Raw genomic sequence first — 23,916 nt, forward strand, 5'->3', positions numbered from 1 at the left:
GATAGATAGAGAGAGAGAGAGAGAGAGAGAGAGAGAGAGGAAACACTAATAATACCAAGTGGATATACAGTGTTGTTAGTATTCACCACAGTCTTCCTGGAGTAACTCTTTCAGCACTGTCCCTGTATATAATGCATATCACTGTATTGTATTTTTTTTAAAAAAGAAAAGAAATACATTTTGAACCAAAATGCAAAACTATACGAAAGTAAATCATTATATGGCAAGTTCCTTTCCAGGCAAAACAACAGCACACATTATTTCAGGTTTTATTTATTTATTTATTTTCATTTTTGTATTTATCATTCCTAAAAAAACGCACATTAGTGTAATTCTCTTGTGTAACTGAGCAAGATCATATCCTTGGGCAGTTTGATTGAAATTGCCGTCACTCGCGTCGATGTTGTTCTCCTGTCTGGTGTGATATGAAATTACTTTCCATGTGAATTATTAGAAATTCACGATCAGTACTACTAAGTGATATGTTTAGCAGTGGGAAGTTTTAGGTGTGTGTGTGTGTGTGGAGATGTTTCCTGTTTCCTTCAGCCATGGTCCACTGATGGCCTCGACTCGCTATCGTGGCTTCTACGACTGTGTCCGTGGTGTCTGAAGGAGAAAGGAGGAGGTCACGTTGTTCTGCTGATAAGGTCTCTCGGTGTGAGGAAGGACACATTCTGATAACAGTTTGACCGTGAGTGGCGCCTCTATTGTGGCGATTTATTTAGCCCGTAAACACATAGAATAGACCCGGGACGTCATCGAGTACCCTCCCCCTCGTTAATTTTTTCACATTAGACCTCCGCTTTCTTAGTATTCCTCAATTTATTTTTCATCAACAATATAACAAGAAAATATATATATATAAAATTATCGAGTAATATCTGGTTTGTAGGCTAATTTATTTATTGTAAAAAGTCTATAGGGTCGCTACTGACCCGAGGTATTTAATAGCGCGAGTATATTTTTCTGCGCGACAATACTGAACAAGTGCAATTCACTTTTATTCCTCAAGGTGAGAATGATGACGATGTAACGCGTCATCGTATCATAATAACCCCAGATATAAAAGACAAGGCTCAGCGATTTACCGCAGGACGAGTTTCTACAGAAGCGGTCAGTGGGGGGAAAAAAATAGATTTTGATGATTATGAATATAAAATAGTAATAATCAGTATGTAAATTGTGATATACTATATATAAAACAAAACTAAGTGCCGGTTGCCGAAAGATTTACGGATTTGCTTCCTCAGCCATGAATAATGAATAACTTCCATTCAGAGATTTTGTCTTTGCGTCGGTCATGTATTTATTTTTAGAATTTTAGATCGCCATGACGGTCCGCACCAGATGAAGATCCCTGATTAAGATGAACAAGAGCAGGGGCAAGAAAAACGTATCAACCGTCTGTGCACATTTAGAGCAGGTTCCACAACTGTGCTTCACCCACAGCTTATTAACTTCAACAGAAGTGTGTTCTTGTGTGGGTTTGCTTTTCTGCAAACTCATACGATTGTCACCATGGCGTCACGAATAGTTTGAGTACTGTCCGTCACCGTGTCTGTATGAAGATCCGTGTCAGGCTGCTGTAAGACTTCATCAGAGTCAGCAGTCCACTCAGGCAGGAAGTCCTCCTTGTTCAGCTCACACACGTTGTGCAGGATGCAGCAAGCCGTGACGATGTCGGGCATAAACGTAACATCGACGTCGTTGCGTTTAAGCAGGCACCGCCAACGACCTTTAAGACGCGCGAAAGCGTTTTCCACCACCGTGCGAGCTGAGCGTAACTGGCTGTTGAAGCGACGCTGTTCCGGAGTCAGACGCCGCTCGTCTGTGAATGCCTTCAGCAGCCACTTCTTTAAGGGGTACGCGGCGTTTCCGACCAGATGAACAGGAATCTCCACGCCGTTCACGGTCAAGGCATCCTGTGTAGAGTTTACACAACGTTAACTGATACTGTAAATATGACGTTCTTCAGAAACTAAAATATACATTTATATTGTCGTGTTTGTGTGTAGTGAGTAAATACAACGGGTATAATCGCTGTATATATAAAATAGTTTACCTCACGAGGGAACAGGTATCCATCTTGTTCTTCAGCCATCTTGTAGAGCGGAGAAGTAGTCAAGACTCTCGCGTCGTCTGTGCGACCAGGACAGCCAACATATACGTCCGTAAAGCTGGATAAAAAGAAACAGTACATACACGCTGCAGTAGTTAAATCTATTAAATCCATAGAGACGTACCCCAGCGTTAACTGCAGCCAAAGGTGGTTCAACAAAGTATCCAAAGCTTTTAATTTTTGATTAAAAGGCACGTAAAATAAGATTTGTCTTAAAAAAAATTTGAGTCGCTACTGATTAAATACAGTAGGTGGAGTTGAACATGGTTAGAATTACTGTTCTACTTCTAGAGCCCTTTAATGCACAGAAAGCTCCGCCTTCTGCACCACTCTACTTTCCCCACTTTGGAGGACCATTAACACTTTATTCATGTTTTCATGTGTGTTATACTTTTGTATTCAAATGTTAGTATGGGTGGGTGCAGGGTACAGAGAGGACAGTCATAAGACGGAGTCGACAAGACAAGATCGCGGATGTGATTGCGTCCAATACTTATTTCCCCCACTATATGTATACATATATAGTTGTTGTGTTTTGCCCAAATAGAGTTAAATTTGAAAGTTTTATTTTTGATTGAGGCGGAGAGTTTTTCCATTGTTGTGTAGTCGATTATGAGGTTTTTCCCAATGCGTGATATTAATATTGTTCTTTGATTTCCAATGTGTTGTGGTTATCTTGGCGATGGTTAGCGCTGTGAGGAGGACTGTTGTGTAATGTTTGTCCCAGACGTACCAGTAGGCAGAGTGAAGGGTTACTGATCGGAAGGTCGGGGGTTCAAGCCCCAGCACTGCCAAGCTGCCACTGTTGGGCCCGTGAGTAAGGCCCTTAACCCTCTCTGCTCCAGGGGCGCCATATCATAGCTGACCCTCCGCTCTGACCCCAACTTCCTGACAGGCTGGGGTATGCGAAGAAAACAATTTCACTGTGTCTACTGTATATGTGACCTGTGTAATGAGCTCTATGGATTATTTTGCATTGATGCAATACAGCGGTTGACCTAGAGTTAGCATGCTAACTAGAGGACAGTCATGACATCACTTTCAAGCGCACTCTGCCGTGTTACAACGAAAAAAATGAACGTTCACAAGTGCATCCGCTGTCCCTTTTTTAATTCCCTTTCTTAATCGTGAAAATAAAACATCCGTACTCGATACGTTATGGAAAGGCAGCTATTCAAAAAAAAAAAAAAGCTTTATACAGATTGCATTTCACACCCCTGCGTCCAGCTTCGACTCTATGACCAGTGATGAATGACTCCATCGTTGAAAAGTGTTGCCAGTGTTTACTCTGTGTTTACTGCATCCAGTTCTTTTTTTTTTCTTTTTAAAGGACAGCGTGATGAGGTTAACAGGAGATTTTACCTGGCCGTGCTGGGCGCTTGCTGATTTCAGATGTGGGCGGAGTGAAGGGGATGGGCACGCCCATCCAAACAATAACAAGGCTTCCAGAGTTTCCCATGCAAGGAAGTGTAAATGTTCTATCTTTCAAACGAAGAGCTACAGCAAGTTCAACGTCTTACCGGATGCTGTGGTCTACGACCGCTTGCAGAATAACGGAGTGCCAGTTTTTGGTGTTGTAGTACGCAGACGGGTTTTCTCTGGGAGCGCTGATGGGAATGTGGGTCACATGGACTGCACCAGCACACATGGGATATCCGTGTCCTGCAAACCCCCTGAGCGTGTTCTGAAGGTTCTCACCTTCTGGCAGGCGGATGAACTGTTTGAGAAGGCTGCTGTTCAGGGCAGAGGTGACCTGGCGCACTAACGTGCACACGGTGGACAGTCCAACACCGAAGAGACAGCTGATGGTCCGGTACTCGCTCGGGGTCGCGTACCACCACAGCACGATGGCCAGCCTGCGCCGCGGCTCCAGCGCTTTTCTCCAGCGAGTCGACTTGCGTCTCAGTTTGGCTTCGACAAGCCCTAGAATATACTCAAACGTGCTCCGGGACATGCGGAAATGATCCACCCACTGCTCATCATCAAAGTTAGCCAGGACATTGGACCAGAACACTTCTCCGTGGGGTCTCTCTCTCCTCCACACCCGCCTGTCCAGACCGTGCAGGTGGAGGACACGGGCACACAGCGCCAAGGCTCTCAGCCTCACATACCGTCTCCGAGCTCTGCGCCGGGCGGCTTCATATTCCCTCCTGCTCCTCTCCAGCTTTTCATCCAGCGAGCTGTTTATATCCAGGACACGTCTCTGGGAGCTCACTAACCTATTACACCACATTAACTGGTTTGAAAACGTGTGGAAAAGGAACAACATAGTCCCCGAGTCTACGCTGGATAGCAGCTCACGCGCCATTATTATCAAACAAACTAACTTCCGGCGCACGAAAGTGACGTCACGTCAATAAACGCCTCTAGTACCTATATTTATCGGTTAAAACTACACGATGTAGACGTTAATTTTAGAGACGTTATAATTGGTTTTGATTGCAATCTCGCTCTTATAACTTTTATATAGAATTATATTTTTTAGAATTTTTTAAAATATAATTTATTCATCTATTAATGTGTTGTGTTGGATTTTTTGTTTCTTTCTTTTTGGACGTTAGTCTGTATTTGTAGCTGTAATTTACACTTTGTTGATTTTTGCATTATCAAATTGAAAAGAATTGTACAATTAGGACTGAGTCTGTGTCTCACAACATTGATATGCATCACTTACACTCTGTTACATATATAAACACTACTACTACTACTACTAATAATAATAATGAGTGACGCCATTAAAAAACACTATGAACAAAAATCATCACTTTAAATGGGTTTTAATGTTTTATAAAGCCAAGTCTCCTGTATCATTTTATACTGAATGTATTTATTTATTTATTTATTGTGCTATATTAGTAATAATTTTGCATTTCATGAAGCCCGCTAGATGGCAGCCGAGGACAAACAGTTGGAGCGCATGACGCGTCAGATTGTTTGCAAACTGAAGCGGTGAAAAGCTTTTAATTCGAAGAGCTCTTCAAAACGGACTTGCCCTGTTTTTGTTTTCCTCTGAACAGAAAAAAAAAACAAATGCTCGCGATAACAGGTCAGGTTGTAGGCCAAGTTCAAGGGAGAAACGTTATGTTTAGAAAAAGTAAATTGTAACTAAAACAGGCCAATAAATGTGAAAGAAATGCTGCTCTGAGCTACAGGTGGCAGTGATGGTGCGGCAACAAAACATTTTTTTTTCTAGCAGCGATGTTTACATTAGTCACAACAGAAACTTCGGGGGGATTTTAATGCCACATCACAACGAGTGTCCATAGGTTAAGACAAAATGCCTTCAGAAACAAATGAAGAAATATTCTGTGTGCTTCTTCCAAAGTGAGCGAGTTAATGAGTGATTGACACTTTTGTTTGGTTGGTTCATGTTCGTTCCACCAGAAATACTGTACAGTCTAAAATTTTGAGATTAATTAATGTGGGGTCTAATGTAAACAGTTAACTCGGTCTTTCGATAGTTTGAAATATTTTAAACCTAGATTTCTTGACCAAACATAGTGTGTCGTATTTCAGATTACCCAAATCCATGTTTATGTGAATACCTGACTGACTGACTGACTTAACCAATTCCATGTAGAAGTGAACACCTTACTGACTGATTAATTAATTGACTGACTGACTTTCTTATTGGCTGATTAATTGATTGACTGGCTAGCTGACTGACTGACTTAACCAATTCCATGTTGATGTGGACACCTTACTGACTGACTTATTGCCTGAGGGTCTGACCGACTCACTGATTGACTCTTTTGTTTGGTTGATTCATGTCGACGTCACCAGAAATGCTATGGCCCAAACCTTGAGAATCATTAATGCTGGGACGAATTTAATCCCCCAACACAGTCTTTTCATCATCTTAATATTTCAAACCCAGCTTTCTTTACCAAACAGGGTGTAGTAGACTTATCATATTTCCGACTAACCAATTCCATGTTGATGAGGATACCTGATCCACTATAAACCACCAAGTTTTAGGGCTTGTTCGCGCGTATGAGATAGCTGACGTGGCGTGCTCTTTTATCATGCTATTTAATAAATGTTTAATCCAAGAGAACACAGATTACTACTTTAGTAGCGGGGGGGGGACGCGTGCGCGTGAGGGAGGGACTGAGAGGGAGAGCGAGCGCGTGCGTGAGCGAGCGTGAGTGAGGGAGAAGGCGAAGCGTGGAAACGTACAGCGCGCGCACCGTCACCACGGAGCAGCGCTTTGATCTCCAAAGCTCAGGACGAGGCAGCAGGTAAGAACCGAGTTTAATCCTTTATTAGTTGTTTAATTCCCCCGCTCCCTATTTCAATTGTATTTCTTATTATTTGTTTGAAATCATCACAGCAGAGTTGTACGCCTCGGTGCAGTGTTTACACAGAGCACGCAGCACAGCTAATTAGAGTTCAATTAATGGTGCAGGTGTTAATTGAATAAGCTACTCTAGGAATCTAATCAACACAGAAGCTCTTACTCTCCAGCTCTAGTGCTCGTTTAAACCAGGTATTTTTCAAATGTATTTATTTATTTTTTTTCTGCGTGTATTCAACAACACCAGATTGTTCTGAGAGGGAGAGAAAAACATTACCCATATCACGTGACTTGTAATACAGCTGACACCAGCCTATTAATTAACCTACTAATAAAAAGACACACTGAGAGGCATGCTAAACACATAAAGGAATATTTCTACATTTTTGTACGTCACTGCATTTGGAAATTTCAGACCGCTAATTATTGTTGTTTTTCTAAATGCGCGTTTTATGTTCCTCGTGCGGATACACGGCATGCATTGTTTGCGTGAAGTTTGTGCCCCAGTGCAAGGATCAGACCCCACACTGCTCCTTCCACGCGGTGTGAAATGCTGATCCACCCTTATGTAGTGCCCAATTGGATCATTTGCGCTTTGGCGCGCGTCTCGGGTAACGCCGCGCGCACCTGCTGCGTAACTGCGCGCGCCTTTATTAATTCATGCGTCGGTCATTTAATCCATAAAGAGCCTGAGGGATACAGCGCGGTGTTTCCCCTCACAACGGTGCGGTCTAAACCTCCCACAATACAGGTCGCGTGCAACACTAATGTATGTATTGTAGCCTATGCAGTGCCTAATTTTGCATGAACGGTCACCTGCACATTAGAATAGAGAATCTATAATACACTAGTTAAGCTTGACCTTCTACCTTTTTAGAAGTTAGATCATAGATGGATGCTGGTTGAGAGTGTAGGGTTAGATACATGGATGATGCACCTGCTCATTTTATTTCTGTTCAGAATTGATCAGGGTCTCTGCCGGGGGTGCGTGTCCCGTATTCTCAAAATAATTCCTCAGTTAGTTTGTAATCATTATGTGATCATGGCAAAATTGTATTTTATTTCTACGCAAAAATATTCCACAGTGAACTTTCTTGCCTGGTTAGCTCGATATGGTGGACAATATAAAGAGGCTTACACTTAATGAACTCTTCCGTGTGTCGAATCGGCCAATCGTGTGGCAGAAGCGCAATGCAAAAAAATCATACAGAGAGGTGTACTGTATGAGTTCAGACATCAGAACGAAGAAAAAAGGGCGATCTGATACTTCAACCGTGACGTGGTTATCGGTACAAGACGGGCCGGGTTGAGTATTTCGGAAAGTGCTGATCTCCTTGGATTTTCACACGCGACTGTCTAGAGTTTACCCAGCATGGTGCGAGAAACATCCTTTGAGCAGGCTGAAACACCTTGATGATGATGAGCGAGATCGGAGGAGCATCACCAGACTGGTCTGATCCGAGCTGAGTCTACAGTAACTCAAATAAGCACTCGTTACATCCGTGGTGAGCAGAAAAGCATCTCGGAACAGACAACACACGAATCTTTGTTGGCGAATCTTTGCCCTGAATCTTTTGTCCCTTGCGTGAAGAAATTGATGGGCTATAACGGGTTTGGGTCGGGTTATTAATGCTTTAAGTACAGCTTTGGGCTATGCTTAAAAATGAGGTCTTATTTAAACAGTAATATGCGATCCGTCGCCACATTGCGATGCTGGAATAATTGCGTCGCTAATTAGAGAAAGGCGATTTGGCCTGGATTTCCAGCCTTATCGGAACGCCGAGTGTCCGCCAAATACCCGATACATCCTTGGAGTATGATCGTGGCATGCTTTTAAGTTGTTTTAGAAGATAGAAGACGATATACACGTATACAACTGCACGAGTCATAGAGTGCATTTCAGTTGGTTTGTAAGCTGGGGTTCAGAACGCAGAGTCAGGCGTGTCACACGTGTCGTAGCAGACAATCGTTCCAGCCTGACGACGAAACTTCAGAGACCAAGGCTTTGTCCATGTCGAAAATTAATGCAACTTTATAGAAACGATAAAGTGAGACACTGCAGAAAGTCTAAATTATGCAAACGCATACAGCCCTTTTTATTCCTTTCTCCACAGCGTATTCATCTTAGGCGGGGTTTTCCTTTTTCTTCGTCGAGAACAGACCGATCTTATTCGCCACGATGAATCATTAAGTCTATGTGGTATCTCAAATTTGTGGTGCATGTGCAGTCAGTTGTTTTTTCTTGAAAAGGTTTTATGAAGACAAGGTTTCTGTCTTAACAAAAAAAAAAACAAAACAAAAAAGGTTTCCCCTCAGACAGAGTCTGTGTTTGTTTTGTTTTTTTGTTTTTCTCTGACCAACGCTCCTTTATGTCTCACCGAGCTTCTGTCTGTTTCTATCTGCCGTCCTAGCTCATATCTACCTCCCTTCCTGAGGCCCTAGCCTAACTCCGGCCTCAAGGTTGTTTACTTACAGACGCAGTTTCCAGCGAATATCTAATGACAGTTTATGGCTGTGCAGAAAGGTGCAGTTTGATACAGAAAAACAATTATGGTATAGAATTCAGCTAACTCGGTCCACACTTGTATACAATATAACTTGATAAAAAAAAAATTGCACTATGGAGTTAGATTATGCTTCTAAATATCGATTATACATCTAGATTATGCTCGTTAACTGATTATCGATGATCAGACGATGCTTAAGTAATCATTCTAAATGTCAGTTATACATATTGATTGTACTTTATCCGAATAGACCCAAATGTTAGTTACACGTATTGACGACACTTCAGAAATATTTCCTATGCACAGCCTGGGTTCAAACAGATCGGCGTAATATGTGTAACCGTGTTCGGATTGTCTAATTCAAAGCCATAAACTCATTCATGATGCATAAGCAGTAAAAGGAAATTATACGGTACTTGTAGATAACTTTTTTCCTTTTGAACCTTTTCAAATTTTTTAAAACACTTCTGCTCCAAGCTCTAAAAAAAACAACGATGTGGACCACCAAACCTCCAACCAATCAGAGCAAAGAAGCGTCTGTACTTGACCGAAAGCTGCACCTACGTTCAGGTGTCGGCGTTCAGGCCATGCAGTGTGTGTACCTGTCGTGTTATTTGCTTCAGTCTTCAGCTTGTAATTGTAACTGGCAGTCCGTGTCGCCGGTGTGGTTTGTTGGCGAAATGAATAAAACGTGTCCGTATTAACCCGTTAAACGCCCGTGAGCTGTCGGTGCGGTTCGAAAAGGGTTTACCTGTTCAGTCGGAAGCGTGAAGTGGGCAGATACAGGTTTATAGTCGAGTGTTCGGCGCTTGGGTGGTGTGAAATTGCCGTTCAGTGTGCGCTGCATATAAAGTCTGCCTGCGGAGGCTGTGATTTCACGTTATGATTTAAAAGTTGTTCTGCATCATGATGATGTCTTATACAAAGCCACAGACGCGCAAAAAAAAAAAAAAAAAAAAAAAAGTGTGTGTGTTTCTGATCTGAAACCGAAGTCGCACTCTGTCGGAGTATCTCACATCATGATTCCCTCCAAATCTACTCTGAAAATGATTTTCTAGAGGCGAGCAGAGAGAGAAGAAGCGAGCAATCATTTGAAATGAAGCCTGGATATCTGGCAGGAATTTTGAAGGGCAGCCACAAATGAAACCCTCCGTCATGTGGGGGGGAAAAAAGTGAGTGTTTTTTTTTTTCTTTCTTTCTTTTTTCTTCTGAGATGCAGGGACGCTTTTGCAAACTCCGAGTTGAAGCGGAGATAAAGTAAATGAAGGGATTGGAGAGAGGAACAGATAGAGATGATGTGGAGATGGTGAATAGTCATGAACAATAATGACTCTTGCTGGAGTGCCCTGTACCTGACACCTCTCTCTTGTTTGGTTAATTCATCTCCTTCATCTGCTGATCTCTCTCTCGATCTATCTCCCCCTCGCTGTGGCCCGTCTGCATGAGGTCATTAAATCAGCCGGCTCGCTCAGCCGGAACGGGGAGGGAATGAGAGCAGGGGCTCTGTGTGTGTGAGGTTTTAGAAGATGTGCCCGGCCTGTCCTTCTATCTCTGTGAGCCATCATGAGAGTCAGAGAGAGAGATGGACAGACGTCAAAGAAGACCATAAATCATTTCGGAGGCGTTTCGGACATCTTTGACCTCGTGGAAGTCCGTGTCGCGTCCCAGAAGCCCTACACACACTTCATTATGTGTGATTATGTGTGATCGGGCTGCTAATTGAGCACAGCTGTGGACCGGATATCATTTTCGTACTCCGCGTGTGTCCGCTCAGAAATGACACGCAGATTATTTGCATTGGGAAGGCAAGATCGTTACGATAGTACGCGATATGTATACATCCTACGATGGACATATAAAGCCTACAGTGCATGTCTTTGGACTGGGGGAGGAAACCGGAGTACCCGGAGGAAACCTCCAAAGCACGGGGAAAACACGCAAACTCTGCGCGCACACACAGGGCCGTAGCTGGAATCGACCCCTCAACCCTGGAGATGTGTGTGTGTGTGTGTGTGTGTGTGTGTGATTTATTATTTAAAGGGGGAAAATGGGGTTTTCAATGTTTTTAGATATTATAAGGGTTCTTACTAGAAATGGACCATTTTAAAATCCCACCCCCTCCTGCTCCTGAATGAATTCTGACCAATCCAGCCCACTCCTGTGTAGTTGTTTCCCAAATTATTAAAAAAAAAAAAAAAAGGAGTAATTTTAGTATGCTGTAAACACGTTATACAGTGCCACATGAGCAGTCAATAGGCTCCGGTGTTAATGAACTACCCCCCCAAAGTGAGCTTCAAAACGTGACTGAATGTCAAAACCTCCCACTCACGCGCAACCCTGGCACTTACCGTTCTGAAAGTGTTGTTCTTGGAACCCGCTATTAGATGGAAACACTTTGTTGTGTTTGAGATCCATTAGGGGTTTCTCCATGGGGATAAGAACCCGAAGGACATTAAAGCGTTCTAGAGCTAGCGTGTATAGGATCGTTTGTAGGTTAAAAGTCTGTCGGTTTACATGGGCGACAGTAATCCGATATTAAGACGATACTCCGATTAAGAAACACAACCGTTTGACGACAAACGAGAGCACGGCCGCGTCCGAAACCATGTTGTAGGCGAGATACATGTATTTCTATATACTAATATAGTAGGTTATATACATGCATCTCGGCTACTATATAGACGGTAAGTACGCGGTTTGGGACGCAGCCCACGGCTTCAAGCAGTCGTCCATGTGCACGTATAGCACGACGGATAATTGACTGCACTTGAAGCGTCCGTAAAATTAAAAACGAAACAAAACCGCATACGGTTCCATAACGAAGACCAACGGTATGTCGATACGTGAAATTCTGGAGGGAACGGTGGCGCGTGGCGTGGTGACGTAACGACGTGTGCCGTTAATCCATCTATGATCTATAACATGTAAAACCTGAACCTGAAAGGAGTATTCTAAACGCGACTCATGTAAACACCTTAATCACTATACTGTCTTATTCAGAATAAGGTCAATAATTAGATTACTGCTGTCCGTGTAAACGTAGTCAGTGTTGGAAGAGAAGGCTTAGAAAAGAATAACTGAGTGCGAATACAATATGGAAGTGTAACGAAATCACAATCACAATCACAATGATAAAACAAAACCAACATGTGTATATTTTTCTTATTTTTATTTCATGAGCTTTCCGGAAATGCTTAGGAAAAACCTGGGGAAAAAAATGAATCAAATGAATATAAGAATACAATGAACGAAGGAAAACTTGATGTCATTTGTCAAAGGGATTTGCTTCCGATTTACCTCGGGTTGCCAGATGTGTGTAATTTTTATAAAATTGGTGCATTATAATTTTGGGAATCTACATGTTTGTGTGTGTATCTGATACAGCAGCGTCAAGAGGTTTTTGAACACCTCGGCGTCCCGGTTTGTTAGAGATACAGTCCAAAAAGCAAAAATATCCGGCTAACAGTGGTGAGTGGTCCGAAACGGAGTGTAGTGAAGGATGTTAGGATGGTTAACACACTGTGGAGATGAAAAGATGATCAAGTCTAGAAGGTGGAGCTAGACTGTGGATGTGTTGAATAAAGTGGCCAGTAAGTGTATAGTTTGTTAGTGTATAGACGGATGCACTCGTACCACCTTCACACACACACACACAGTACCATGTCCCTGTCAGTTTACTCTGGCGATGTTATAACCAACCAATTTTTAACCATAGCAGTTCCAAAGCACTTTACACTGTGTCTCATTCACCCATTCACACACCCGCTCACACACCAGCGGTAGCAGAGCTGCCATGCAAGGTGCTAACTCTCCATCGGGAGCAACTTGGGGTTCGTTGTCTTGCCCGAAGACCCTACGAATAGTGGACAACCCGCTCTACCACCTGATCCACAGCCGCGCACGATGGTCCGTCCGTGTTCGCTGATGGATGGCGGAAGATCGTGACTTACAGTTTAAACCAGAACGCTGTATAGTATGTTTACCGATACTGTTTGTCTCAACATGACTAAAGACGATTTATTGCACTAATACGCCTTCCTTGTGAATCGTGTACAAGTGTTGAAGTTTTATAGGTAACCAGAGGGAGAGAGACGAGAGTGGAAGTTGTGTGAGAAAGGTCCTTCGCGAACGCCCTCTCCTGCTCTGATGGAACTGAAAACTGCAGGATTTACGGCGTTCAATTACGGCCCAGCTCACAAATAATCAGAGAGAGTCTGACCATAATACCCATTCACTCTTGGCTTTATGGCATGACAAATCCTCGTTGTTGGTATTTATGTACTGGCTGACAGCTGTGGGGAGGTGTGTGTGTGTGTGTGTGTGTGCGTGTGTGCGCACGTTCCAAACCCTTAACAACCACAAGAACTAACGATGAAATCGGCCAGGCTGCTCTATTTCTACTCCACGGAAGTATGAAAGCACTTGTAGCGGTGCTGATTCGAGGTATTATTTAAAGTCCCCATGAAAGCTTTGTGCCTTTAATTATGTACATGCTCGCCTTACGGTTCTCTATAAGAGAGTGCGCTCCAAAACAATGACGCAGTTCACGTTTCGGAGATGTACGCATGCATTCAAAGTTTACAATCTCTCTCTACCGCCGATACGGATCAACAATTTTGATGACATCATTCTGCACTTCGGCTTGTCCTCAGATTTTCTGTCCGGTCAAATGCTCTATAGAATCTGAAGTGTCACGCCCCTCAACGGTTGTAGGCTTCCTGGCTGTGAGGTAAGCTAAACGCTATTGGCTGTCGGTTAAAAAGTGGGTGGGGCATATCGAGTGTTTCATTTATTATTTTTTTTAACTCGAACTCGGCATGTTCTCGGTCTTTCAGGTTGATGAGGATTTTTCAAGCCGTTAAAAACGTTTGAATGCAATTATCAACAGCGGAAAGTGCTGCATACGTGACGGAACAAGGACGGGACTTGGACGTCGGCACCCTACAGTATATCAAGGTCAAGAAAACATGTGTTAACCAGGACCGCTCTCCCCTCACTTGATGACTTTATTGCTCCCGTCGAGCTTTCCACTTGATAAATAAGCGCTCTCTTCTCCTTCCTCTCCTTCTCCTCGCTCCTTCACAACCTCCTGGCAGTTTGTTTTGTGGAGAAATGATCGAATAAACTCTGAAGCCTTTGTGGGATGAGCTATGAGACGGAGAGAACTCTTCTTTAACTCCCCTTTTCTTCTGACTGCTCATTGATCCGTGGTTTTTTGTGAATCACCCCTCAATTTCATTCCTCCAAAAGTCAACGCCAACACGACCACAGGCACAAAGCAGGGCAGAATATTAGCTTTTATAAATATAATGCGTCGAGGTGTACGTTTCTAGCACGTTCCCCGGTGCAGCGGAGACTTAAACCTCTGCACACAAGTGAAGGTATTCCATCACAGCGTCATGTTTTATTAACGGTTTACCATTATTTAAATACATGAATTTTTTTTTTTTTTTTTTAAATCTCAGACGTAGTATAAATATTCATCCAGTTTTCCAATTAGTTTCACTGTAGTCACTCAATAATTCATCATATTTACTGAATAATGTGCTTTTAAGATAAATCACTGCGTGATGATAATGGGAGTTTAAGGGGTTAATTACTTTTCACGGCTTTGTTAATATACCTTCCCGATAATGTACTCCGCCGACACGTACAAAATGGTTCCAGAGTCCAAATCCATTACTGAGAACTATTTTAATTCTATTAAATACGATTGTATCGGATTCAATTATTTATTTATTTTTTTAACCCCCCCCACCTGACACCAAAAAAAAAAAAACCTTTAACACTCTCCTCGAAGCGATAAAAATTTCCTTGCTGACTGAAGCTAGAAAGGCTGATAACACGGAGCACACGTCGAAATTAGCCTCCACAGTAAACTGTCCTCAGGGTTCAGTCATTAAGGAACACCAACAATTAAAATACAAATAAAAAAATCGACTTGAGAGTGGATCCTAATGTATGTAACTTGAAATCTTTAAACCGGCTAGTTATTTTAGGCAAATTCTTTTGACCTGCTGGTTTGGCCTAATGGTTTCCATTAACCATTTTCACACCAGTATCTAGTTATTTTAATGTTTAATGGAACTCATAAGGCCAAATCCCATTAGGAAGCATGTAAGTGTCCATCTCTTGTGTTGTCGTTCCCATGGTGAAAAGTCATAATGCTTGTGTTGTGGTGGTTTAATTCCTGTTGTTTTTTTTTTTTTTTTTTTTTTTTTTCCTCCTGTCTCCACCCTTCTCCTGTCACTGGCTTGTTGCTTGATTGTGTTCACCTGTTCTGTGTTTACTTTTGATTAGTTGGTCTATTTATACCACGGCTGTGTTCTGAAACCGCACGCTCACCTACTACGCAGTAGGCGAAAAGCAGTATGTCCGAATTCTAAGTAGGCGAGGAATACCCGGATGGCGCGCTGCTTCCGGCGAGATTTTGCAGTATGTAACCGATGGACGCTACACCGAGTCAAACAATCCCACAACGCAACGGGACTGGTGCGGACGGCTGTTTTTAAGTGTGAAATCTTGGTGAAACCGGACTCGGTTAACAATACTCGAATAAATTAACTCGTTTAAGATTTCCGTGTATATGAGGACGTCGACGGTCACATGACGGTCCTAACATGGCGGATGTAGTGTGTCCGGGGTCGTAGTCAGAATACACAAACATACTGGTTAGTACGTCCTGTTTCAGCGGTAATGCAGAACGTACTGCATGCCCCTGCCTCATTGTGAGGTCTTGCTGCATGGTTTTGTCAAGTCCAAGCCTTGTTTATCGTGAATTCTTTAGTTCTGATTTTCCTGTTTCTCTTGTTGTTTTTATGTTTATTCATTTAGCAGATCCAAAGCTACTTAGAAAAGAGGAAATGCAAGCAAAGCGATATATCAAGTAGAGAACAATACGAGTAGTGCTGCTATACAAAATGTCTGTCTGTTTTTTTTAATTGAGTTCTAGAAAAGCAAAGCGTGCGGAGTAGAGGTGTAAGAGACGGAGTAATTATTTTTTAAGGATAATGTTGGGTTGGCGTTTTTATGGGTTCGTTAGGTGTTCACGGAAGAGCTGGGTCTTTTAGTTGTGTTTTGAAGATGGTGAGAGAGTCTGCGGTCCGGGTTGAGGTTGGAAGTTCATTCCACCGCTGAGGAACAGTTAGCGTGAAGGTTCTGGAAAGGGACCTTGAGCCACGCCGAGTAGGCACTACTAAGCGTGAGTCGCTAATCAGCGGTTTTACTGTTTTATGGATCACGCTTGTTTAATTTCGCCTGCCTGTGTTTCGAGGGTGTTGCGCTCATACAGAGAGTAAATGCTCGTAGAGTTTTGACCCGTAACGAAGTACATTCATGTCGATATGAAAAAACAAAAACAGCGTCACCTTGCTTCCAACTAATTTACATTCCCACCTGTGCACACATTCCAACCATCCGGAGGACCTTCATGCGTAGATCTACCTTATGCGGATAAAACTCGAGATGGATATAAAATGTATGCAGTATTCAAAAGAAGTACAGTAACATATTGTTATAAAATGAAAAAGACGGCTTGGGTTAATGGGACATTCTTGGCTAAGTTGTAAACAGATCATAAAGTAATTTATACCTGCCATGTTCTTCACAGACTGTTTTTGGTGGGGGTTTTTTGGTTCCGCTTGTAATTAGACTTCATGTCCCGTACCCTTCCACACTTTTTTATACCTCTCTCTCTCTCTCTCTCTCTCTCTCTCTCTCTCTCTCTCTCTCTCTCTCTCTCTCTCTCTCTCTCTCTCTCTCTCTCTCTGTGTGTGTCTGGCTTCCTATCTGAATTAATGAAATTTTGTCAGAACAAAATTTGAAGAGACAAAGAAAGCACCGGCTCATACAGTTAAACCTGGGGCTTGTGCGACGGTGGCATAAGACTTTGTCCCGTCCTTATAATAGCCACCAGTGCAGCTCTTCAAAACACCTCCGCAAACCTAGACACATACGGTGTCTCTCACCCATTATCGCATACAGTAGGTATGTGGGAAAACAAATGTACACACTTGTCTAGATGCTCACTTTCTCACAGTATCACTTCTACTGCTGTGGCTCCCCTCACCCTCGGGACTTACCCGATTCATCCTGACGTTCTACTTTTGCTTGGATCTTCTCACCTTCCATTGCTGTGGATGTTCCCACATCAGTACGCGAAAGATTTGCACTTCGGAGGAAAAAAAAAAACCCCAAACAGCTTATCCCCAAGTTTCACCCTTGGGCATTAACTTTCGGCACACGTAGTACTCTTTGACTTTGTCTAAGAGTACTGTCGGTCTAAACACCTTTATTGGGGGAGGTATGGAAAACACACAAGCAACACAAGTATTTCTTTTTTTATTTAATAACGTACTCGATGAAGAGGTAGGTATTTAGTCGTCGTTCGATGACAGTCAGTACGTTTACACGGACAAAAGTAATCCGATATTAAGACGATACTCTGACTAAGAAACTAGCATGTAAACAGCGATTATTAATCCGATTAAAGTCGTACCCGAAGTAAACACAAACGGAATTAAGACGTGTGGAGTATTCCAGTTTTAGTCGCGTTATCGACGTGCGTTACAGACACGTACACACCTTAATCACACCATTAACGCCGTGTGAGAGTTTTCACCGCATTTTGTGACAGGACACGTACACACACGGCAAACGAGAGCACGTCTGCGTCCGAAACCACGTACGTACATACTATATAGTCGGTTAAACGCATGTATTTCGGCTATATAGTAGGTAAGTACGCGGTTTGGGACGCAGCCCACGGCTTCAAGCAGTCGTCTGTTTGCACGTACAGCACGACAAATAATTAACTGCACTTGAAGCGTTCGTAAAATTAAAAATGAAACAAAACCGCATACGGTTCCATAACGAAGACGAACCATATGTCGATACGTGAAATTCTGGAGGGACGGCGTGGCGCGGGGGCGTGTTGACGTGTGCAATTAATCCATCTATGTTCTATAACGTGTAACACGGGAACATGAAAAGAATATTTTAAAAGCGACTCATGTAAACACCTTAATCAGAATACGGTCTTATTCAGAATAAGCTCAATAATTAGATTATTTCTGTCCGTGTAAACGTAGCCAGTGACTCGGCTGTTTGGACATCTAGGGCAAGTTCACTCCACCACCCAGAACATAGACCAGCCTTGATGCATTCCTTCCTTTTATCACTTATGTTATAGCAGCTATAAACAGTTTATTAACTCATCAGCCTTTCTTTTATTCCCTCTTGTAGAGAGAAGACAATGAAATCTCTGACAAAGTGTTGTCGTTAGGGACTCCTTCCAGTCTCCGCACAGAAAACGTTCCCGTATGAAAAACGGTGCACCATTCTCATACATATATATATATATATATATATATATATATATATATATATATATATATATATATATATATATATATATATATATATATATATATATATATATATATATATATATATATATAAAAAATGAGAGAGAGTCCTGCATACAGGTGTTAGATGTTGCTATTTAAATAATATTAGAAGCAGTGAACTTCTATACGTCTTACGTGTCGAACTGCATTCAGAGCTGTGCTTGTTCTAGAAAATAAATCGACGTATCCTGACCAATCAGAGTCGAGAATTCAACAGCACTGTGCGATAAATGGAAAAATCTCGCAAGGACTGTAAAGCATCCGTGTGCTACACTTCTATAGTCTTCCCTCGTTCAGCAGCTCCTCCTTTCTCGATTCATAAGCGTCTGAATTCAGGAGGGAATATGCGATTGGTCTTCCTCTGAGGTTAAGGCAACATAAAACTCTTAGTGATTCCGGCAAGAGAGTGAGGATAAGTCCTGTCAAATACAATCCTACTGCAATCAATAACATCAAGTGGGAGTTTTTTTTAGGTGGGATCCACTTCTCAGGGGAGCGAGAAAGAAACGGGGAGAGAGAGAGATTTGATTTCTTTCCATCGTTATTCCGAAGCAGCGCGCAGAAAAGTCTGACTTTAAACGTCCTCGAAACTTTTTTTTTTTTTTATAAATTTTTAGAGCTTCCGGCTGATGATGGTGTTTAAAAAATTAATTGATTGAGTGCTAAAATCACCCCAACCAGATGGCTTTGGCAGGATATTAAGCTTTTATGGTAGACTAAATTGAAAATGATTACAATTGGGCGATGTTGACGTCTCCAAGTGAAAAAAGTTCAACAGCCCGTGTAGAGGATTACTGATGATGTCGTTTCAAGTCTCTAACACGCTGTATGGAGGTTGATGATGATTATTATTATTATTATTATTTTGAGGTCATCTATAAGAAAATGTGGAGCACGTGAACGATTAGGGAGGTTTTCCTGCAGCGGCTTATGAGGCGTTATTTATTTATTTATTTATTTTAACCTCCGTGTTTGGAATACCCATCTTCAATCCTCTCCATGCACTTTGTCTCAAGAAGAGGAGAAGGAAGAGGCGGGGCTGACGAACGCCGGCGCAAGACCGGCAATGATGGAACGTCGAGGGTGAAATGGAGGGCAAGTCAGGAAATAGAGAGCGGACGGACAAATAGAAAGAACAGCGAGGTGATGTACATTGGCTTTGACAGAGCGAGGAAAGAGCGTACCGTGTCCCACTGTTCTCTTGGGTTTCAGCCTGTAATCACTACAGGCTTAACTGGCTACTCGACCTTTTGCTCTGTCTGTTCTGGGGGAAAATTGTAATTCACTACAGATCAGCCACAGGCAGAGCAATTAGCAATTAAAATCAAATTAGTCGTAGACTTAACGAGTCCCAAATCAAACATGGCTAAATTAGGAGAGGATCAAACCAATCCGTGGCGGTCTTGAAAGGGAAGATCTCGTTATTCCGCGGAGTCTGGACCAGGCTGCCTTCACGATGATCTGCAGTGGTACAAAATGTAATAAATCGTGATGAAAAATTGATCTTGGGACGGATCGACACTGAACGTAATAACCTGAGGACGACGCTTCCTGTAATTGTCGTTTGACAGATGTCCGGTGGCACCAAGTTTGGGGTTTTGCGTCTCAAAATTCTCTAATTAGATTTGACAGCTTCGTGATACCGAAGTCCAAAAAGGGGGGAAGAAAAAAAAGTTTTTATTGTTTAGCTAGGAATACAATACGTGGCGTACAGATCTCACAGTCGACCGGGGTTTTACAGGATTTCTTGTTTGTTTGGGGTTGGTGTTTTTTTTTTTTTTTTTTTTTTGTTTTTTTTTTAGATGACGCAATAAGTAAAGAATAAAACATAACGAGATGTTCTGCTATAAGAAAATAATCAATGGAGAAGTGCGACTCAACGGCACATCACAAAGTGTTTTATTCCATTTATACCACAGCAGTTTGCCACCAATTACACTATTTTATTAATTAAAGAATGACGTGTACATTTTATGCATTTATAGTTGTTTGGGGGTGCTAAAGTGGTTAGCATGTTTGCTAGCACGTAGGATAAGTGGTACAGTTAATGGATGGATTATTGGGTGTATATTACATGGCATCTCCAGCATACATCTCCAAGTCCTCGTGGATGAGTTCTTCCTCACAATCGAGCGATTTGCAGCTGGAACATCTGTTCTCAGCTTCTGTTATAGAAAAGTACTGGGAACTCGGCAGCGCTGTGGTATCGTTAGGAAACGCATAATGGAAAAAAGCAACCCTGTTCTCATGAGACACAAACGACAACATACGTTCCAGACGGTTTAGGTGCAGTGTAAAACTTTGGATGAAGTGGTCGGAGGAGAGAGAGGGGGGAAAACAAACAAAAAAAAACCTCATAACAAAAGCAGGCATCATTCCGAAAAGTTCCCCAAGCTTGTCCTCAATCTGTGCAGTCCATTGCACACCCCGAGTGCTTTTTATGTCTGTCTGCTGTTTTGCTTTGTGTCTTGCCCGATTTCTTCCATGTCCATCTGATGCTATAAGACTCGTGTACGCTTTAAGTCGTAAAAATCAACAGGCCTCTGACGACCCTCGAGTGATGCAGGAGATCCACTGTCTCACCCCGACACCGGATTATTGGTGTGGACCAAAGGTTCTGATCAACCACTTGGGGTTCTTCAAGGTTCTTTTAAAGGCGCCATTGGATAATAAAGAAAAAAAAGAAAGGTCTGAAAATAGTCTGTTGTAGGATATGCAGAACCTCAACCTTTAGTATAAGAGACGATTAAAACGCTCGTGACCAGGTTGTAAGTTCAAACCCTCTCCCTGTCGGCCGTGCCCCTGAGCAAGACCCCTAGCCCTTCACTGCTCAGCTCCGTGCTCGGATTAGAGTCTGCCTTATTAGTGGATGCTAATAATCTCATTAGGTTGCACAAATGTGTGTGTAGTATTGTTTTTTGTGAATGCTTGAGAAATGGGTAAAACCCCCAGGCACGAGACCTGAACGGACACAGTGAAGGAGATCCGGTGATTGCAGTGTACATGCATCATGTTTTCTACTGGATATTTTTGATTTTCTCACGCATGAAACGTTGAGTAATAAGTCAAACGTGTGTGTGTGTGTGTGTGTGTGTGTGTGTGTGTGTGTGTGTGTGTATATATTTTGTCCTTCCAGGGTGTCACTTGGCAGGATTAGCGTTACATGTTGAAGCTTGAAGCGTAGATGAAGAGGTGAGAGAGCTGGATCGTCTAAAGCAGTAAAGCGCTGCTGCATCGCTGTGTTTTTAGATCAAAACGATCGTCTCTGCCGCCACCGCCATCAGCAGGTAGTTGAATGGCATTATGGGATAACATCCATCCATCCATCCATCCATCCATTTTCTGTACTGCTTATCCTACAAAGGGTTGCAGGGAGCCTATCCCAGGGAGCTCTGGGGACAAGACACGGGACACCATAGACGTAGTGCACAATCGTATACACACACACCCCAGACAATTTGGAAATGCCAGTCAGCCTACAGCACATCTTTGGTCTGGGGGAGGAAACTGGAGTACCCAGGGAAAACCCCTGAAGCACGGGGAGAACATGCAAGCTCCACGCACGCAGGGTGGAGGCGGGACTCGAACCCCCGACTCTGTAGGTGCTCGGCAAACCTGCTAACCACCATTCTAAACTACATCCTGGACGCCACCGAATGCCACGCATTAATTATAAATATTGATGTATGACTGGATCTATCCTGAGTCGCATATTTATGGTTCGTTTTTTTTTTTTTTTGTCCTTTAGTATTTCAGGGCTAATGATGCGATCACTATGTAGCAGTACAATGCACACATGCGCGTGCGCGCACACACACACATATTATAGAAAAGTTTGCAGTCATAAATCTCACTAGGTAAGCAATCATAGTTGTGATTGAGTTGTGGTCTCAGTCTGGCCTGTGCACATCAACACATCTACACACACTGTCTCTCTCGCTCTGTGTCTCTCTCTCACACACACTGTCACACAGATGCCTTCAAATCCATCATGTCCATACCTAGCAGAGGCGTCATGTAGGGTTTAGAGAGGGGGGGGTGATATTGCACACACTGGTGTGTGTTTGATGGATCACTGTGTATCATGCATATCAAACTCTTTTAGGACTGTAAATGTGTGTTTAGGTTTGAAACCTGAATCGTAATTCAGAAACGATGAGGGGTCATGCATGCTTCTGTCATTTCTGCACTTTCCACAGACCGACGGCTCGCGTTTCTGATCGAGACCGACCCTAACGCGGTCCGTCACCTCGCCAGCGACGGCGCCGCCACCTTTTTGCAGCACAAACGGCGAGCCTGTGCAGGAAGCTTAGAATCCAGGTGGGGCGTCTATTTCGGACGTTACAGCGGACAGTACGGTACATGTGACCAGTTAGTAGGCTGAGAAGCTTAATCCGAGTTGCGTAAAAGATGAACAGCAATTTTGAGAAGTAATTGTTGGAAATTCTCGTAGTTGAGTAAACATCGCTCATGCTGTGTCCTGGGGAAACCCAGCGAGGTGAATTTGATACGCTGCAAAATGAGATTCATCACGGATGTGTGTGTATGTGACAGTAAGTGCAGCACAGGGCACTCCTTTCATTATCACACCCCGGAAATACACCGGGGCAAACCAAAACAAACAGGACTCTCTCTCTCTCTGTGTGTCTGTCTCTCTCTGTGTGTGTCTGTCTCTCTCTCACTGTGTGTCTCTCTCTCTTGCTGTGTGTGTGTCTGTCTCTCTCTGTCTGTGTGTTTCTCTCTCTCACGGTCTCTCTCTCTGTCTGTTTCTCTCTCTGTCTCTCTGTGTGTCTCTGTGTCTCTCTCTCTCTCTCACTGTGTGTCTCTCTGTCTGTGTGTGTCTCTCTCTCTCTGTGTCTCTCTGTCTGTCTCTCTGTCTGTCTGTCTCTGTCTGTGTGTGTCTCTGTGTGTGTGTCTGTCTCTCTCTCTCTCTCTGCGTCTGTCTGTGTGTGTCTCTCTCTCTGTTTCTCTCTGTGTCTCTCTCTCTCTCTGTGTGTGTCTCTCGGTCTCTGTCTGTCTGTCTCTCTCTCTCTCTCTCTCTCTCTCTCTCTCTCTCTCTCTCTCTCTCTGTTTCTCTCAGTGTCTCTCTCTCTCACTGTGTGTGTCTCTCGGTCTCTATCTCTGTGTGTGTGTGTGTCTCTCTCTCTCTCTCTCTCTGTCTTTGTGTCTCTCTGTTTCTCTCTCTCTCTGTCTCTCTCTCACGGTCTCTCTCTGTGTGTCTCTCTGTCTGTATGTTTGTGTGTGTCTCTCTCTCTCTCTGTGTCTCTGTTTCTGTGTGTGTGTGTCCCCCTTTCTCTGTGTCTCTTTCTCTCCGTCTGTGTGTGTGTGTGTGTGTGTGTGTGTGTGTGTGTGTCTCTCGCGCACACACACACACATCTACTCCTTAGTTTGTTGCCAGGAACATGGCTCAAATCCACTTTGAGCACTGTAATCCAACCAAACTATGTATTACACAGCTTGATAAGTTGAATATAAAGAAGTGCACGCTTTCTGTGGCTGATTTTACAAATGATAATTGTGTGAATTATGTAGTAGTTCGATTTGAAAACAATATTTGGACGTTTTTCGCGTGTGCTATTTATGTGA

The 23,916-nt window shown here is 43.0% G+C and overlaps 2 protein-coding genes across 5 annotated transcripts in view; one reads left to right on the top strand and one right to left on the bottom strand.

The window, feature by feature from the left end:
- Window positions 1-583: 583 nt before the first annotated feature.
- On the bottom strand, window positions 584-4,427 carry zmp:0000000634 (uncharacterized). The gene is made up of 3 exons (XM_017464205.3): window positions 3,640-4,427; window positions 2,063-2,177; window positions 584-1,922 (listed from the first exon to the last, which is right to left on the bottom strand). The coding sequence occupies exons 1-3, from the start codon at window positions 4,425-4,427 to the stop codon at window positions 1,503-1,505; spliced, it is 1,323 nt and encodes a 440-aa protein (XP_017319694.1). The 3' UTR covers window positions 584-1,502.
- Window positions 4,428-5,771: 1,344 nt separating this feature from the next.
- Window positions 5,772-23,916, top strand: part of cdh23 (cadherin-related 23) — a 226,763-nt gene continuing 208,618 nt past the window's right edge. Inside the window, exons 1-3 of one of the 4 annotated variants that reach the window (XM_053679435.1) lie at window positions 5,772-6,360; window positions 21,467-21,617; window positions 22,530-22,650. The gene's annotated coding sequence lies outside the window, so the exon portion shown is untranslated. The remainder of the gene's footprint in view (window positions 6,361-21,466; window positions 21,618-22,529; window positions 22,651-23,916) is intronic. The other 3 variants (XM_053679437.1, XM_053679438.1, XM_053679436.1) reach the window with 3 other exon arrangements.

The sequence above is a fragment of the Ictalurus punctatus genome, chromosome 3 (genome assembly GCF_001660625.3).
Source record: "Ictalurus punctatus breed USDA103 chromosome 3, Coco_2.0, whole genome shotgun sequence".
In the NCBI taxonomy this organism is placed as follows: Eukaryota; Metazoa; Chordata; class Actinopteri; order Siluriformes; family Ictaluridae; genus Ictalurus; species Ictalurus punctatus.

What these genes read in the sequence shown, in the direction of transcription:
- zmp:0000000634 (XM_017464205.3), bottom strand. Translation starts at nt 4,427, where the DNA reads ATGGCGCGTGAGCTGCTATCCAGCGTAGACTCGGGGACTATGTTGTTC. An exon ending in GTCGTAGACCACAGCATCCG is followed by an intron (nt 2,178 to 3,639) that starts GTAAGACGTTGA and finishes CTTTTTATCCAG; the next exon opens with CTTTACGGACGTATATGTTG. An exon ending in GATACCTGTTCCCTCGTGAG is followed by an intron (nt 1,923 to 2,062) that starts GTAAACTATTTT and finishes AACTCTACACAG; the next exon opens with GATGCCTTGACCGTGAACGG.